This window comes from Leiobunum rupestre, chromosome 5 (assembly GCF_980474605.1).
Source record: "Leiobunum rupestre chromosome 5, qqLeiRupe1.1.hap1, whole genome shotgun sequence".
Classification (NCBI taxonomy): domain Eukaryota; kingdom Metazoa; phylum Arthropoda; class Arachnida; order Opiliones; family Sclerosomatidae; genus Leiobunum; species Leiobunum rupestre.
In genome coordinates this window covers 46,691,343-46,709,982 of record NC_143388.1, presented here as the reverse complement: position 1 = coordinate 46,709,982, position 18,640 = coordinate 46,691,343, and the positions used below count along the sequence as shown (strand labels likewise).

The window sequence follows — 18,640 nt, the reverse complement described above, 5'->3', positions numbered from 1 at the left end:
TTTAACCGTTTAATTTCTTTTATATTCATACAACATTTTTAATTTAACATAAAAAAGTAAATTAATTAGGTTATAACTCATTACGAGTACTAATTAGCAAAATAAATCTGCACGAGCTAGTTACAACAACGTAGCAGACGTCTATCGGATTGAAAATCAACGCCAGAAGCCCAGAAATAAGCTTTTCATTTGAAAAATATGGTGCCGTATCAACTATCAAGCAATGTAGCCTACCTCGTATTTTTGTCTTTTTCTTTCTAGATTTTGGTCATACAGCCCTATTAATTTATCCACGGCTAAATGCGTGTGATTTTAAAATTGGTTTAAATATTTCGATTAGAATAGAAAAAATTCAGAACTAAACTCGCGTACTCATTTACAATTAAAAATTTTCTCAGTTTACTGTTACAGTTTCAAGGCTCAAATTTAAGGGAAGGGTTTTAAAATATATAAAAGGTGAGGAAAATCGATGGAAATTATTTTAGAAATATATTTCGCTTTTGAAAATTCCAAAAACAAAACTCTTTAAATATAAAACATTTTCAATATCTGCGCCTTCATAGATCTCAAATACTCCCCCTTAATTCAACCTTTCAACTGCTTTGATAAAAGCATTTTTTATTTAATATAATAAGCCTCGCTCAAAAGACGGTGAATGCCTTAAACTTAAGAGACTAGAACAACAACATCTATTGTACCATCCAGGCTTTAAGAACTATTTCGTTGCATCTTCAAAATACTTCTCAGAAGAAAATATGACGCATTGAGAAATATCTTACTAAGAAGACAGTGAAATTTCCATATTTTACCACCATAGTGGGCAATTTTTGAACGTATATTGATGCATTACCCGCAGTTTAGTGTAAATTATCTCGAACGTTTCTGGATTCGATAGATTATTGATACAAACGGAATTTGATTTGATAAGCAAAATACATGTCGGCTGCTAAAAATAATTTTAAAATCCTATATATTATAAAAGCATTGTTCAAATTGTATAACAAAATGGTTTGTTCCTTTTAATGGTAATTTTATCGAAATTATTTGAATTTCGAATATCTCCTTAATGATTGAAAATGATTTAAATGTCTCTAAGCAGTAGACACTTGGTAAGTGTATAAGTTTTTTTCCTATCGTGTTCAGGTCGGTTCAAAAATTTGCTACGACTGCAAATTGAGATAGTGCAATCAAGCTTATGGACAAATTCCTTAGCGCTCTTTAGTAGAAAAGCTACAGAAGCATTGAGAAGTTGGTAAAAATCAATTTACAAGACGGCCCCGTTAGTTTATGGAAATGCCATATTGAAGGGTACATTATTTCACTTTACACATACTTCTTTTGTAATACAAAATGGCTCTCAAAAATCTGTCTGTTACAAGGATGATTGTGTACGTGCAAAATTGAATTTTCTTTGTTTGCAATCGGAGGAATCCTCTAACAAAAGGTAATAAAATAAAGTCACAAAATCCTAAAGCCACGATAAAAGTGGGGCCCTGGATACTTAGTTAGAGAACAGTTAATAATAGTTAGGGACACAGATAATAATCGACAGGTAGCTTTGGTTCTAGCCAATACACTCTTTTATATCCTTATGTGTGAGAGCTACCATTTTATTACAGGTCTGATTTCAAATAGTGCATGCAAGGCCGCTTCACGCGGTCAAATGCACGTGACGTCTCGAGCTGATGAGCACGTGCAGGCGCCCTTGGCTGTACTACTTTAAATTAGGCCTGTAATGAAATGGCCGACTTCGTAAAAGAGTATATAGGCATTTGGTTGTTTATTGACGAATATTTAATCTGGGAGAGTCTTCTCTTCTATTTTTAATTTTTTCCCTAAATTTAACCGACTGAAAATTTAAATCTAGGGGGGAGCCTCGCCGTTTTTGGTTTATTTATTTTTACCGCTTATATTTATGCCGATGAATGAAATAATTTCTCAAAACAATTTCCGTTCCGAATTACCTTTGTTTATTTTTTCCGAGATCCGAAATTTGGGATGGTTCCCAACCGCCTTCAATACTCCGTTTTCTCTCAACAAGTTTTTTCTTTTCTTACATTCAAACTAATAAAAATAAAAGGAAAGCCAGCATTATATATACGTCAACCAAATGACGAAAATTACTTCCGTTTTCGAATTGAAAGACTTGGCATGATCAAAAGGAGTGTCCGGCTGCCGAAATCCATAAGAGATAATTAGTCGAGAGAGTTGCTACGAGATTACGTGAGTAGCTTGCTAACGTAAAGGTATTTATTTCAAAACGATATAGAAGGAATATTGTTGCCTCTTAGTAATCTAGGTAAATAGCTTGCCAAACCACGCTAATGGTTTGAGAGCGTAATTTTTCTTTCCGTTTAACGTTTACCCAATTTTATTCGGCTGCAGTGAATTCTGACAACACTGAAACCAGCAAATTATACATTCCTAAACATCGAATTTTAAGGATCCACTATCATCGTACTGCGAATGCAGTGGGATAAATGGGCGACGGTTAAGCTACGTCGAAGGTTAGACGTAGCGCGTATTTCTAAATTCATTGGCTAGCTGCCGTCACTAATGGAGCGCATTCACTCGGAAATTAGTGTTACTAGAAAATTGAGTTCAGAGATCCCCTATTCGATCCCAAACTGGAGTTCTGGGAGACCTTCTTGTGTTCTCAAAAAGAGTCTATATGTGTAAAATAACATATTCGAAAAGTGCTTAAGAGGAATTGCGAAATCCTATTCCAGAAAAAGCTTATTATCGAATCGACGCGGATTTTATCGTGACACGGCTCGAGTGAGATTCCCAGCTTGTAAAACACGCTCAATCAACTCAGCCAAGATATTTTTCCTTAGACCTTCGAAGTTTATACACATAAAATTTCTAGCTAACACCTAGCAAAGAGCTAGGATATTTGGCCAAATCCATTAAAAAATGTAGTTGAACGAGGTTAAATTGATCTAAATCGATTAGAGAGTTGACCGAAAGCAACTAGAAGTTACCGTAAATCGACTTCTGAGCTGTAGTACACCGTACACGCTCTTCAGAAATGATAATAAATCACGTTCCTCTATCACTTCACTGGTCCATAATTTCTTCCCAGTATCGTATTAATAATCTGACCCTTCCACCATTTAAGAGTGTTAAAGCTTCGAATTTGAAAGACTACCTAATGAACCACATTTATGTGGCCTCTTTATTATCTCGTTGCCAGGTTGCATATTTCAAAGGATTTTTTTGAATTCCAAGATATTTCGTTGTCTTGTGTGCTCTGGCCTGCCGCAATAACAAACCATAGATTTATTTCAAAGGTTGCAATTTTAAATATATATCTTAAGTGGGGTGGCTGAGTGGTTAACACTTTCACCTCTCAGCACGCGGTTCCTGGGGCCATCCCCGACTTGTGGCACTGGGGGAAAACTCGAAATAGCTTTTTCTACGTTGAGTTTGCAAGGGGGTTTTCCTCCGACTACTTTGGTTTCCTCTTTGCATAAAAACTTAGAGGCTTTAAAGCAATAAAAGTTATCTGTGAGAAAGCTAGCCGTAACCCTCCCACGCTGTGTAAATTACCCTGCGTCTCTGTTAAAAGGGCTTCAGTCCTATTGAAATGCACGTTATAAACATATTATTATTATTATTATAACAATTGAGATACCTTTTTCATTATATATTTTGATATAATTCTGTAACATACTTCTTGAATACCTATAATTAAACCAAGAATTCCCAAGTGGGTGGTCTTTATTCAATGATGATCTCAGCATTAATAATGTGCATCTCTGATATTTTCTAAAATCTTCCGTTTAAGATTATCCTTTTTAAATTTATTTGAAACATTCTTTATAGTTTGTTTAAGATCAAAGAGTAGTAATTTTTCGCATCAACCAATATTTGGCCACGATCATTATTAAAATAAGATGTATTTTCACCGTATATTCTCGCGTTTTCCATTCACAGATTTAACTAAATCATAGATGAGTATAAATTAAGTATTATTAAGAGACCTACCGTTGCGGGCTCAGTAAGTTAAATTGGACCTAGGAGCAAATATGCCATGAAATTTGACCAGATATTTGATGAATTAAATGTTGTCAACTTCTATTACAAGATTTTTATCAGCTTGAAGGGAAATGATTCAAGAAATTTCAAGGGCGCCATTTTACAGGCTCGCGCTCGTGACAAAAACATGCTATAAAAATTCTTAAGAATCCGTTAGATCTCCATTAAGACTTTATAGGTTTCTATAACCTTCAAATTACTCTAAAGATTTATCTAAAGAATACATTAGATGGCGTCATTTTAAAGAGTTTCTATTGGTAGAAACCGGCACTTATAGGAACGCAATCGTTGGGTTGAAGTATCTAATAAATGGTCAAGGGTTAAGTTAAACCATTTGAATTTGAAATAACGTGGTACTTAGGCACATAAGCCCTCGAGGTGGAGAAGACACTAACCATTAAATAAAACTCCCGAAGCGCGTGCGAGAGCGCGTTAAACCACGTGAAAAAGAAAATGGGAAACAAGACGGTGGAAAACGCGTACAAAATGGTATAATAAGGAATTAAATTGCAATTTGGATTATTTAAACATTATTAATAAAATTATCTAATTCCGTATTCATTCTATGTAAAACGTGTGTGATAATTTTTAAGACAATGACTAAAGGAATTCAATACAAGTCCCAAGAAATTATTGTTGGTGTTGAAATGTTGATCATCCGGTTTTCCGCTAGTCGGTTGGGAATTTTTTCTATTTGTGATTTCGAGGTCAATATCTTTTCGAAGTTTTATTTCACTTTGAAAATTGATAACTTGCCAAATTATTGACGCACTATTTGTAAGCAATTTTCAGTCTTGTCAAATGTGCAAGTAAATGAGTTTCAGCTCGTCCAAAAGACGTTGCAAAGAAAGTGTTTAGTTACCCACTTCTATTATATTTTCAATTAAATATTTTTTAATCACTCTAAAGAATAAATTTCCTGTAAAGCCTTAAAGGTATACTTAAGTAAAAACCATTAAAAACTACGCATACTTAAAGTGCACAGAAAGAGCTTTAGTCTGCATTTTGCGTACTTGTCTAAGATAATTTTAAATTAAAATTTATAATTATTTCCTAGAAATGTTTGTATAGGTATAATAAGAAAACTCTAAGACTAAATTCGCCAAATCCAGATAACCTACTTAAGAGGAACTTGTTTGCATTTATTGCTTAGAGATCGGGACAAATCTTAAAGTTGGCCACAATATCATTATCAAACAAAATCATTGCTCAATGATTATTTTAAAATTTATATATATATATATTAAATCGTTCGAAGATCTAAGAGGAGAAGCGTGAACGCCGAAACTAAAATGCCAAATCCATTCAATTTTTTACATAAACCGTTTTGGCGCCTTAAGATTTGACTAGTATTCTAATAACATTATTCCTCTATTCAGATTTTAAAATGTTGTGAGAGATATCCGAAGCCCGGGCAACTTGATTTTCTCGATCCAGTCAGAAACTAAATTATCAATGACTAATGACCATGCGGGAATACCTGCATTTCTAAATTGGGATTTTGCTTTGAATATCCGAGCTTTAGCTTAATGGAATCTAACACTTTCTGAGTGCACGCTTCTAGAGGAAACTTGCTATAGTAATTGGCCGCTAGATAATGAACCAACGGTAAACCACCTGCCATAGTAGCATGTACTGAAACCGGAATAGAATGTGTGCATAGATTGAAAAGTGCCATCTAGCTTAGTAAGTTTAAACAAGTAGACCTTTCGATTTTAGAAATTGAACCCCAATATTCTGGAAATATATACTAATCAATACTTAACTAAATGTCATGAATTGTAATGTACCCTTCAATATAATATAAGGTAAAATAATGTAATTAAATATAATAGATTCTTAAGGATAAAACTTCTGCTATACCAGATGCCAGAAATTTTAATTAGGCCGGGCCGAGCGGGCCGGGCCAACAAAAAAAAAGGTCTAAGGTGGATTAACTACCCTTTTCACTGGTCAGCTAACTTATATCATAACAGCTTATCGTGTGTCTCGTGCAACTAATTGCATTATATCTTAACGCAATGTCGTATAAATAACAGAAACGCGGTGAATTATAGAGGAAGAGAGACCTATACACACGAGATCTTCTGTAATTTGTACGAAGTCATTAGCTGTTGTGAAAGTGATGTTTGATAATAACAATTACTATTTCATTAGTTCTTATATTATAATATTTATTCTTTATTTGGATGAATCAAATTTGCTTTATAACGAATATTGGAAATAAATTTAGTATCAACATTTTTTTTCCATATTTAAAATCCAATTATATGGCAATGGTGAATATAGAATAACTATTAAAACATTCATTTTAATCAGGTCCTAAATTAAGAAACTGGTCTTCGGTTTAAGAAAAATAAAAGTATTACGTTAGAGGAACTGTGTTGACCTGAAATGTACTTTCAAAATGTAAAATTGCTAATTTTATACTTAATTACAGAGTTTTCTTATTGTTTAACTGGCCTCAAATTTATAAACTTGTCGTAAGGACCAGTGATTTCAAGTATGAAATAAAGTAATGCGTTGAACGAAAATTGTTGACCTGAAATGTTCGTTCAATTTTTATAAAAAATTTTGGTCAACGCCGGTGAACGACTATTGCTGTAAAAATGGCTTACCTGCATGAAAAATGAGAAAATACAAGCAAAGTATCCTAAGGATTAATAAGGTCGTTGAATTATGTCTGAACATTTCGAACGTGATCGCTTTACAGAGTATTCTTGTGAATTCACAACATACGAGAACGGTGTCTCTCGACGCACGTTTCTTGAGGAAAGATCATTTTAAAACGCACCATCACTTGTTATAAAAATATTTTGAGCCCGCACAATAAAGTGTCTTCGTTTATTTTCGTAATATATCGAGGTGCTTCCTCCAGTTTAATATGGTTCCGATATTTATAGCAAACCACTTTAAAAATTGCAACATGAAGAACGCGGTGCTGCAGCAAACAACTGATGAGTCCCAAAGGCTCCACGTCCTGAGGCCACACTGATGGAGAAGTGGGTTTCCAACTCTTTAATGCGTTTTCTGTAGCCAGCGGGATCGCTCAAATCAATAATTTAAGATTTCTCGAAACCGTACCGCCATCTTTCGACAGGATTTATAGCCATGTTCGGTGCTTATTCTGATTTCTCCAATATCATCAAGTTTTTCCTAAAGTTGAATCGAAAAAAGAAGTTGGTATTAATAAGCTGGTTTATTTTCCCGTGAATTGAGCGAAGTGAGCGAGGAATACCGATTGGTTGGTTTCCTTCTAATACGATAACTAGCGCTAAAAGGTTGAAATTATACCCAAACATGAATCTATTAGGGGGTACGTTCAGTAGAAGTCAATGGAAAAAAACCCGATGGATTTGATATTTTCCACCGATGAGCTTTTTCGTCATATAATGACGTCATAAGTTGCTGAACGCTGTTATTAAGTCCTCGGTGTTTTTTTAAAGTAGTTTTACGTCAAAACCGACTCTTCCAGCCGATGACTTCGGTGAGTAACCGATGACTATGGTGACGTCAAAACCTGAAACGCGAAAAAGCGTACAGTAGGAAACCGATGTCACCGATTAGTAATCGGCCATAGTGAATATAGAATAACTATTAAAACATTCATTTTAAACAGGTTCTAAAATAAGAAACTGGTCTTAATCAGTGAGTCCGTTGAGCTCTGCTGAACGCAGCCAATATTTGCTTTCTAGATTTCGTTGTTATTCTGCAACATACATTATGGAAAAGGTCCTTGAAACCTCTGAAGTATTTTGCTCCTTACAAAATATATGATTTGGTATTAAACAATTTTTTTAGCTCTAATAATTAGTTTCTTCTTCGTTCGGCTATGATAAAGGTGTCGTTCCTTTTCGCATCAGCTGTTTAATTTGTTGAATAAAATTCAAGACCGATTAGAAATGTTAAATGGGGTATGAAATAAAAAATCGGGGAAAACCATTAGCGTTAATTGCTCAGAAGCTGTCTCCATCGGTTAAGTTTAGGTTTTTTTTTTAAATGTAATAGGTTTTGAATTTTATAATACATTGTACGTAGCACTGTTTTGATTATTGTTAAAGTTTAACGTCTTAGTAAGATGCAATAATTATTCTCACATTTAAGTAATGGGATTATAAAAGCTTCTGCAATATTTATATTTACGTTAAGAATTTTAGGCTGAAATTATTCAGCGTTTATTTTAGGGCAAATTTTATCTTTAATGCCTCACATCAGAAACAATTGATTTTAAATTACAGAGTGTTCTTTACACTTAAATAGCAGGCATGCCCAAATGGGCTATATTGAAATTCAAAATGGTTATTTTGGCCTTCAAAAGGGTATTTTTTTAGAAATATACCAAAATCTTATAGTAAAAAATAGCTTAAATAAACCGGGATATTTCGACTATCGAAATGGCGATTTTCTAAATTGGAAATTGGGAAATCACTGTGCTAAAGGAAAATAGAATAATTACTATAAAAATACATAGCTAAGAAAGATTAATTTTCGCGCTTTGTGTGATTCTAATTACATTTTGATTTGGTTAATAAAATAAATGTGTAATTCGCAATTGTTTCGGAAATTCATACGTGTCTGATAAATGTGGTTTATGTTACTAAAGTAAATTTAATTTGCATTTAAGTAATTCAGGATTGAAATCTCACTAATGTTTTCTGTGTTTATGTTACAATGGAATGTCAGTTAAAATCCAATAACTAACTAATCATTTACTAACTATTTATCATGTGATCACATCGAGTTGCGAAGATACAATTTGTAAAATTGGTATAACAAAAATAACTTTGAGTTAGGCTAACTACCAAAGTAACCGTTTGAAATAAAAATTATAAAACGTTCTAAGACCAGTACTGAACTGATTTAGTGGGTAGTGAGACCGAGGGGTAAGACATTCTCAGATAATCAGTACACCGAGTTCGTGCATTTAGCACTGTTAAAGGTACATATTTTCAAGAGTTCGCGAGTTCCATAGTGTACAGCAGTGTACACCGAGTTCGCAGAGTGTCTTACCCCTCGAGTGAGACCGTGATTTAAAGCCAAAATATTTTGATGTGTAACTGTGTGGTCAAACTGAAATAGAAATCTTACCTGCACGAACGAGAATCAATATAATCCACCGTTTTCTCGGGAAAAAACAAATCACCAATCTCATCTAAACAATCAAAAGTTTGGAATGTCACGAAAGATTCACACTCTGTCTCTGATATAACCGCACCATCACTATCTACAGGACAATAACAATCATAGTGATTTATTGTTGGTTTTTTTTCGGTTATTTCTTGAAAACTTATGTTTGAGTCTTGTTAATTACTTTTCTTTGAAAATATATGAGTAAAGCCCTGAATAAATATAAGTAACTATGAAGTACGTCAAATTGGATTGGAAAAAAAATCTTCCAAAGCCGGAAAATTCAAGCGGAACTTTTTCTGGGTCACAGTCGCTTAAGAGTCCTCATGGAATAACTGAACTAGCGTTGCGCCAACTTTCTCTCTGATGCGTATCGCATAGATCAATACATCAAAAGTGCTTCGAGCGCCATCTCTGAAAAACTGATATTGATTAGCCATGACTTAAGGGTAGCGGTGACATCTCTGGACGTGCTTTTTGGTCATAGCTTTCTTTTCAGGACATGCTCTTTTCGGAAATTGTTTTACAGATATGAAAATATGACGTTGCGTCTTTGAGAGCATAATTGCTCTCACCCTGTTTAATCTTTTATGTATTCAGATGAATTTCGGGTAATTCTAAGAAACTGACTAGCTCAAATCAAGGAAACACACTAGCCTAAGTCAACTAGTGACTTGTGAAGCCAATTACCGGTGGTTGGCTAAATTGCGTAGGAGGTTGGTGGCAAACCCTTCAAGCCACGCGAGCCAACAGCGTCCTACATTTACCATTACCATTAACCTCAGAAAATGTCTATGAAAAAGGGAAACTGAACCCCTCTTACCAGTAGGCAGGAAACTTACAATCTCAACGCAGAAGGAGTGGTTCCGAGTTGTGCTTACAGATCAAAAACATATAAGAAATTTGAAAAATTAAAACGATTCGTAGCTTGGGTTTGTCTCTGAAATAAATACTTATTTTTTGTGTGCCAAATTTTGTTTTAATAAGAAGGGGGTTTCATCAACGTCCTGAAATGAGTTTTGGAAACTCAGATATATTCACATCTTTCAAACCCCTGTAGTAGGCCTTTACCAGGAACATTGAAAAATACATTCCATTAAATTTAAAATTTCCCCTAATCTACTTTGTTTTGCTGAAATCTGCGCAGAAAAGCTTTAAAAATTACAGAAAAAGTATAAAAAATATAAATTATCATTCGTTTTAGATATTCAAAATAAATCTGAGTAAGGGACCCAGTGAATTAACTTCCCGCACTGCTAGGGCTCATACCACATCTTAGCTCAAAATTGTTCCAATTGGCTTGGTTGAGGTAATTTGCAAGTCGTTAATAATTTAAAACCCAGTTATATGAAACAGTCTTTCAGGTGAATATTTTATTAGACCGCTTCAGGCGTATGAAGACTATTAATTTAGTAAAATAATAAGAGAGCTTTTGTCTCGGTGATCGAGTTGGGAACTGGAGCTTTATAATAGGTTCATTTTCTATCGGCCACTATTCAATTTTCGTCAGAAAATCTATAAACCCAACTTGAAAAATGAGCTCCCTTAAATTTTCTTTTCACTTTATTTTCTAAGCTTAATCGAACGAAGTATGCAATCGATAACTCATTTAATTTACCAGACCATGTTTGAGCAGGAAAATAAATAGGAAAGGATTAAAACTTTGCACAGATGTTCATTTTAGTTTCCTAAATAAGCTTCCGAAAATTTATAAATGGGTCCCCATCTTAGAAAATGTCATCGTAGAATATGAATCTGCTCTATTGAAATTGGCGATATGTATTTGAATTATAAAAAGGTAAATTTGCCTAACAGTAGTAGTTTTTATGAATAGTCCGAAACTAAATTTCGGTGATCTACGTGGCGCGTGTGATTTTGGTCGTTCCCTCAGAATTTTAAGATTCTCAGACTAAGCCCGTTTTTTTAGCTTAAAACCAGAGACTTAATGACATTAGATCTAAAAGCGCCATCCAAACGTTTCGATCAATCGATCTTTCAAGTTCTTTCGATTAATTTCCATACGTTTGGAATTAAATTAAATGAATTAATATAATGTCTACTTCTGCACGTAAAACTCCGTGTGTCGCCGAGATGTTACATCAGGTATGGTAAGTAAACGGTAAGAACTGCAACCAAAAACAGATAATTTCTACGTTCCCCTGTAAGACGCTCGGGATAGCCTGGACGGCCTCATTATTTATACTTTGAAAAATAATTTTAGATTTTGTTGATAACAATGGCAGTACAGAAGAAAATTGAATAAAAAATAAAAAAAAACCTTTGCTTAAGGACCGTTCGACAAATGTTACAGGAATAAAATATAAAGAGCTACCTACACAGTTTTTACTATGTCAATACACCTTTTAGACCAGATCTAAAAAGCAATTTAGAAAATGAAGCACTTAAAAAGGCTTAGACAAAAATAATCCTGGTTAAAATATTTTTAAACGTTAGGTGTCTCAATAAAAGCAGATCAGAGAGTCCCCAAGGAGTAATAGCACTGAGAGCGTAGAATGGAAAGCTAGGTTTTATTTAGTCCTTGTCTCTTGGTTTTGGAGCGGTGCCGAAAATAAGACCACATTTTAGGCGGTTATATAAAAGAAGAAAAATTTTTACCTTTATATCATATAAAATTTATCATTTACTTCGACCAGGACGAACACGTGTGCAAGGCTTGTCTCTTTTGTAAAAGCATTGTGAAAGTGAAACGCCAAATCTATTTTACAAGTCGGATTGAAGTTGGTTATCGGTTGAATTGGCAACCCTGTTACCACCCGACCGAAAATATTTCAGATCAGTGACTACATCATGGGAGAAGCGAAAGGAGAGCGGCGTTTATTGAGACGACTATTTCGAGCCAAATGTTTCAAGCGACAAACTACTTTCATTTCCGCAAAGAAGTCCAAGTTCAAAGGAATTTGAAATAGTTTCTTAATTTTCCAATAATTGAAATTAAGTTATCAATTACTTTATCTTTGACAGTCGCTAATAAGGTTCTAAGCGAAGTGTTTTGAAAATAATGAAACAAAGAAATGGCAAAGGTGGAGGTGAGAAAAATGCTTTGCTAAATTGTAAGGCTCTTCTTAATGGGATAGACAAAGATAATTAGGAATGGCATAGGCGCTTTGAAAGGTGTGTGGATTTCACATAAGTCGCCTAGAAAACTCATTAGAAACTGAACGGAAATGGCTTAAGCTTCCTGCAATTTACCGAGATGAATAACAGAAATAATAACTTTCATCTTCTGCTATTTTGGATGAGAAGACTTTCCTCGTCTTAACGTCTCAAGCACAAAAGAAAAATTTCTCCAAATTCGACCCGAGAATAAAGACCGACTTTATCTTTGATCTATAAAACTTCTAAATATTCTGATCGCCCGGCATTCCCCGTTGTTTTTGTTCTTTAAAATAGACAATGAAGATATATTTCTTATATAAGAGTTGCTGTACAGCAGTTTTTATATTTTAAGATAAGGATAATTATTCCGTTTGAAATATTAATATTTTAACAACTGCGATGAGTAAAATAAATAAATATGTATTTTTCAGTTTGGATAAGAATTGAACTACATAAACACCTTGGTAATAAGAAGAAATGTGTACGATGCTAAGTAAATTATTATTTCAAGAGTAATCTTCTCGAATAAACGCGTTCCAATTGTGTCAAAAGTGGCCTTTTACGCCAGCATAGCCCCTATTTTACATGATAATAACTATGACTAAATGTATTTTGCAAAAGCGAGTCAGTTTGTCGAAATAATAATATGACGTAGAATTGACATCATACCGAAAAATGGATTAGAGGTTCTAGCTTGAAAAGTATGCATCTTAAAAACTAATTATCCACTGCACGCCTCAATAGGAAAAGAACAATAATGAAGACTTGAGCTGACGTCTATCAAAAAATATTGTGCATTCTATGGCTCTCAGTAAAACGATAACAAAGGATATTATTGCAAAAACCTAATAACAATTAAAAAAATTAGTCTTTGGTATTGGTATTTTTCAAATCATCAGTGGATAGCTTGATTTCTAGTATAAAGTTATTGCATCCCTAATGAAAAAAGGAAACATTGCAATATATATATATTTTAATTGGAAAATTTATTCTATCAAAGGAAATTGTAAGATACGGTACTGTTCAAGAGGGAGCCAAATATCATAATGTATCTGTCGTGAAAAAGGTAGCTGCTTATGACGCCTTTTTATGTTCTCCTCTTTTCTCTCGACAGCTTGTGACGTCAAGAGCGAGTTTCCTCCCACCCTGCATGCTTTATCCCCCCCAAAACCGGAAACTGGCCCTTCAGAATGTTCCAACATTATATATTGTTTGCTAGAGCATTTAATTTTCCATTTCCAAAACAAATTAAGATCTAACTTTACAAATTAATATTGAATGACATGAAATGAAAGGAAGTTAAAAACATATAAGATAATTTAACGCATAAGCCTCTACTGAAACGGTAAACATAGAAATAAATAAGCGGGAGCAAATGGATCGTTAAGGGTAATAGGCAATTAATTCCCCAAAATAAATACCTCTTACGTGAGATTGGCCAAATATGTTCGACAAGTGCAGTTTCCATAAGTATCAGGCTTACACGAAAAGTAAAAATAGAACGAGGGTTAAGCCCCTTCAAGTTAATCTTCTCATCAAAGCACAAACGGTAATACACTTTGAGAGATAAATCCTCTTACGCTATAAGGTAATCATTAAATGAATTGGGTCCAGAAATATAAGGGAGATTAATGGATAATACGAAGTAAATAATAGTCATATATATTACCAAGAATATATTTCTTATACTTCGGGATAATGTGAATGTTGAGATGATTTTTAGCGTTGGCCCAATTCGGGCTCTCAAAGTAAGCTTATTCCGCGAAGAAAGTCAATTCACCCGGAATCTCATTGGTGCCCTAATCTGACGTTTTCCGACGTGATTGAAGGGCACGCCGGTGACGGAGGGTTCCCCCCTCCCCCCTCTTGGCTGGGAAACGTCCGCATGGAGCTTGTCAATTTAGCCATTCTGCCTACGAATAAATAAATTCATTTTGGTTTTTCCTTTCCACCAATCTTCTGTCGGGAGATAACTATAGAATATGGCGACTATTCCGACCGTCTCAGCATATAGATATTCTCCAAATACAGAAATACATATATTTTGGATAATTCTGAAGCAAAAGTAATTTCATTAGAGTACACGAAATAAGTCTTCCTAAGAAAAAATTAGTAGTTAGATTGAAAATCGCAATTCAAATTGAAACAGTAATGCTGTCGGTCGTAGACTTCTTGCAACATGATTTTTGGTCAAACATTTTTTTGCGTTTGATAGGCTTTCTGGGTCTAAAGAACGGAAAATGTTCTAAGAAGATTATTATTATGTAATGGAAGTAGGCCAGTACACAGCTAATCTTGAAAAAACTAAAGTCGTGTATAATCTTATAGAAATTTTGGTGGTAATAAAATATGGTTAGACCTGGGTCACTCCATAAAAAACAGCGTCCATTCTTACGAAAATGACTGGATCTAAGGTCCAAATTGGTACCGAACAAAAACAAGATACATGCTATCCTGTTGTGATTAAATAATTTGGATCAAATTGGAATGAAGTTGAACTATAGGCATTGTCATTAGATTAAAGACGAAATTTTATCTGCCCAATTTGTTTTATGAAATTTTATCTGGAATTTTCGTAGGCGAAATCTATGAGGAAATCCTTACGTTCAAAACCAATCGGGAAAAAAGGTAAAACACATTTGACCAAGACGAAAACCGAAACCTCAGCAAGTATCTTAGAAAATTTCACCTATTTTAAGATAACGAAGACAATATATTTCATTACAGGCTATTGGCACCACCGGATGCCTTTTGTCTCCATTAGATCAATATTGAATTTTCTTTAAGCGTAATTTTCATACGCCCTGAATTTGTCCCGCTTCTCAGTTTTGAATTATTTATCTTGGAAAGGTCTCGATTGAAGAACCGTACAGAAAATCCATATAACCGCCATACTAACATTAACCGCTTAGTCACAATCTTTTGAGAGACAGGTTAACGTACTCGTTAGTCATTTTTTCCATTATCTTATGCAGCATTATTTAAAACCAAGTATATAATGGTACCAACATCGTATTGTCTTTTTTAAATTATTATAATAATATCCTAATACTTAAAGATAAATAATACCTGATAATATGCTTAGATTCAATCGTAGTGTTCAGGCTTTCTTCGGTCGCTATAATTTGTAATTGTTCTACTAGCAGTCGTTAGATGGCGCAACGAAACACTGTGAAAGTTTTCTTCTGCGCACCCTCCTCCCAAGAAGAAGGAGACTATGCTTGTGAGAAACGTTTAGCTAGTGGTTAAATGACAGAGGGAGGCCTGTGCGCTGGCCGTACATAAGTCGGCGGATGATGAAAATGAATCTGTCTGGTAAAGAGCGATATTTAATGCTTTACTGGTAACAAATTTCCAAATTTAATTAAAACGGTCGAAGATATACGAGGTGTCCTAAATGTTAGCTATGAAATTATCTCAAAGATAAATTTTATGATATTTCATTAAAATACTCGTAAAAATTGATCGACCGAATTATTACAATCTTTCATTTTTATCTAACAGAAAATCAATATAAGCATTTAAAATGTGGAGGTGGGTTAATAACATTATATTTATTGTGCCTAAATTTCTGTAACGAATTATAACAATTAAGGCAGATATTTATACAATTAACGTTCCTTCCTTTGGTAACAATTCAAAAGCATTGTTTTCTCAGGAACGTTAAATCCACGAAGGAATACCGTCTTTGTGTACAGCGTAGAGTTAGTCCGTTTCCTTAGCCGTGGTCGTTGTTGTTGGTGCATTTAATACAACCCCAAATTTTTGGCATTTGTGCTTTCTATTTTCACGTATGGTGTAGGTGATGCCGGCGCCACCACTTTCACCGTTCTTGCGATTACTCTCTAGCTGTCTGTGGGGAAAAGTTACATAATACTTCAATTGACAGCTAGTGTAGAACTCTCCGCAAATAATTAAAAAATAAAATAAGAGCGAAAGAAGTTGGCCATTTTTGCAATTGGGATCTTCTGACGATTTTTGAAAAAAAATTTACTTCAAAGCGTACACTGAGAGAAAAATATTGCGTAGAAATTACATGGAACTCCTGGACGCACAGTAGCCAGGGATGTTCTGTATTTTTTACAGAAAGTTTCGTAAATATCTTTTACTTAAGATTCCTGTAATTTATACAAATAGCTCATAGTAAAATTTTCAACCAGAATTATTGTAATGTATACAACTGAAATAATAATTAAAATTTCTAACACGCCTGTAAATTTTACGGAATATACATTTAAAAAATGCGTGAATATAGACAGGAAATATTATATATTTGATTTGTTCTTACTACCCTTTTTAAAAATAGTTTTATGTACGCTAAACATTTCCGTTATTAATTTGGAACCAATAAGGTACTTTAATTGTAAAAAATATTCAACATATTTGCTAAATATATACCAATTAACTCCAGCAAAACTAGAGTCCGAAGCAAGGGACATAAACACGTGCACAACATAGTAATGCAACTCATCGGCTCGGAATCCAGACACGTATTAAACTTAGTTCAAACCACAAACACTAACGCGATGAATTTACATTTAAATGTATAAACATTAATTTGTTTTCATTTGATGAGGAATTAAAAATATGACTCCATTGATGCTTTTACGAGATGTCACTAAAAATATTTTCTTCATATTAGTTGATTTACAACAAATAATGCATTTTTATGGATTATAACTGTTTGGTAGCAATTCAACTTCGAGCACAATAACTACAGGAACTACCTGTATTTTAAACACCTTAAAACGTCTTCATTTTTTTACTGTAAATATATAGTAATATGTATTGCTGTCCTTTATTACAAATATCTGAAACAATATTACAATTCAATGCTAAATACTACATGAAGCCCCTGTATTTTAAATACCTAAAAACATCCTGTAATTTATACTGTAAAACAAATTGTAATATATACTGAAAATGTATGTATATATTACTATTCAACGATAAATACTACATGAAGCCCCTGCATTTTAAATACCTAAACACATAATGTAATTTATACTGTAAATATTTCTTGAATATAGTAATTTCAACAGTACAGTACTGTATTAAAAGAGATACAGAACGGGTGCTGTAAAATATTTCTGTAAATTTTACAGTTTTTTCTCTCAGTGTACATTTCTTAAATTATATGCGCTTTGGTTAACAAAAATGTTTTGAGTAAGCTATCGTCAATTTCACAAAAACTTTAATTTGAAGTAATAAATTTTACCGATTCGCAGTACCCCACAGCCCACGTACGGACTATACTGATATTTGAACTGGCACTCTTTGAAGATTAAGAAATACAATGCATCATTCTCCAAATATTTGATATAAGACCTGAATAGAGTCAACGAAGATTTCAAAAATCCTCGGTCTGGTTGTTTGGCAGTGAGCTGACGATTGAAAGAAAATTATACGTCACTCGATGGATATATCGTATTCTCTATCTATTTTTTTTTTTAATTTTGGGCCTTTCGGACTCAGACATTGGTCAATCCTTCATTTTGGGGTAGAAAACAAATTATACGTTAATTGAAATATAGTATTGTGCCCTAATCGTCACTGTTTCAATATTGGGAACTTGGTATTGATACGCATTAAAAGCCGCTAGATGATTTGGGCCCAGGGTTGTTCCTTTGGTATTAGCCTAGCTGATTATTATTATTATTCTATTAAAGGAAAACGATGCATACCATCGAGACGGGATAGTAAAAAAAATAACGTATTTTATTTATATATTAATCTGTGATATTCATTATTTGTTAAAAAACATGTTAATTTAAACGGTAAATACAACGTAGACAAGGAAAGAGAAAAAAAGGAAAAATTAACAATGGCAAATGTAGAAAAAATAATATATAAATGTGAAAAACACATCTAATGCCTTAAAATGTTTTTTTCACTCACATAATTTTGATTTTCACTTAAGGGAGTCGCGCGTATAAAGAATGTACATTTTTCTAGTAAAGTGTATGGAAAGCCTACTATATTGAAATGAATTCAATAAATAGTTTCTTGATGATTTAAAAATAACTCAAAAGTGAATTATAAATGTGTGGGCAAGGTAAGGTTTAGCGTCAATTATCCTTAGGGCTCGTTATTTTATCAGGTGTAGTCTTTTCATATTTCTATCGGATGTGTTACCCTAGATAGATGACTGTGAACAAGGGCGTAGTTTTTTTGAAGACTGAGTTTTTTTGAAGACTGAGTTTTTTTTCTAAAATCAGTCGTGTACTGTTTATTAGCCATCTTTTCCCGTACAGTTTCAACATAGTGATTTCAATTAAGGTGAAATTTGAAACAGAGACCTAGGTACTTTAATTCTACAACTTAATTTGGAGTATGGCCTGGCGCCTTTAAAAAT

General features: G+C 33.7%; 1 protein-coding gene across 1 annotated transcript in view; it reads right to left on the bottom strand.

The window, feature by feature from the left end:
• Window positions 1–6,732, bottom strand: part of LOC149945173 (kin of IRRE-like protein 3) — a 76,923-nt gene extending 70,191 nt beyond the window's left edge. The window contains exon 1 of the mRNA XM_090176408.1: window positions 6,660–6,732. Coding sequence (XP_090032534.1) covers window positions 6,660–6,732 — 73 coding nt within the window. The remainder of the gene's footprint in view (window positions 1–6,659) is intronic.
• Between the last annotated feature and the right edge of the window lie 11,908 nt (window positions 6,733–18,640).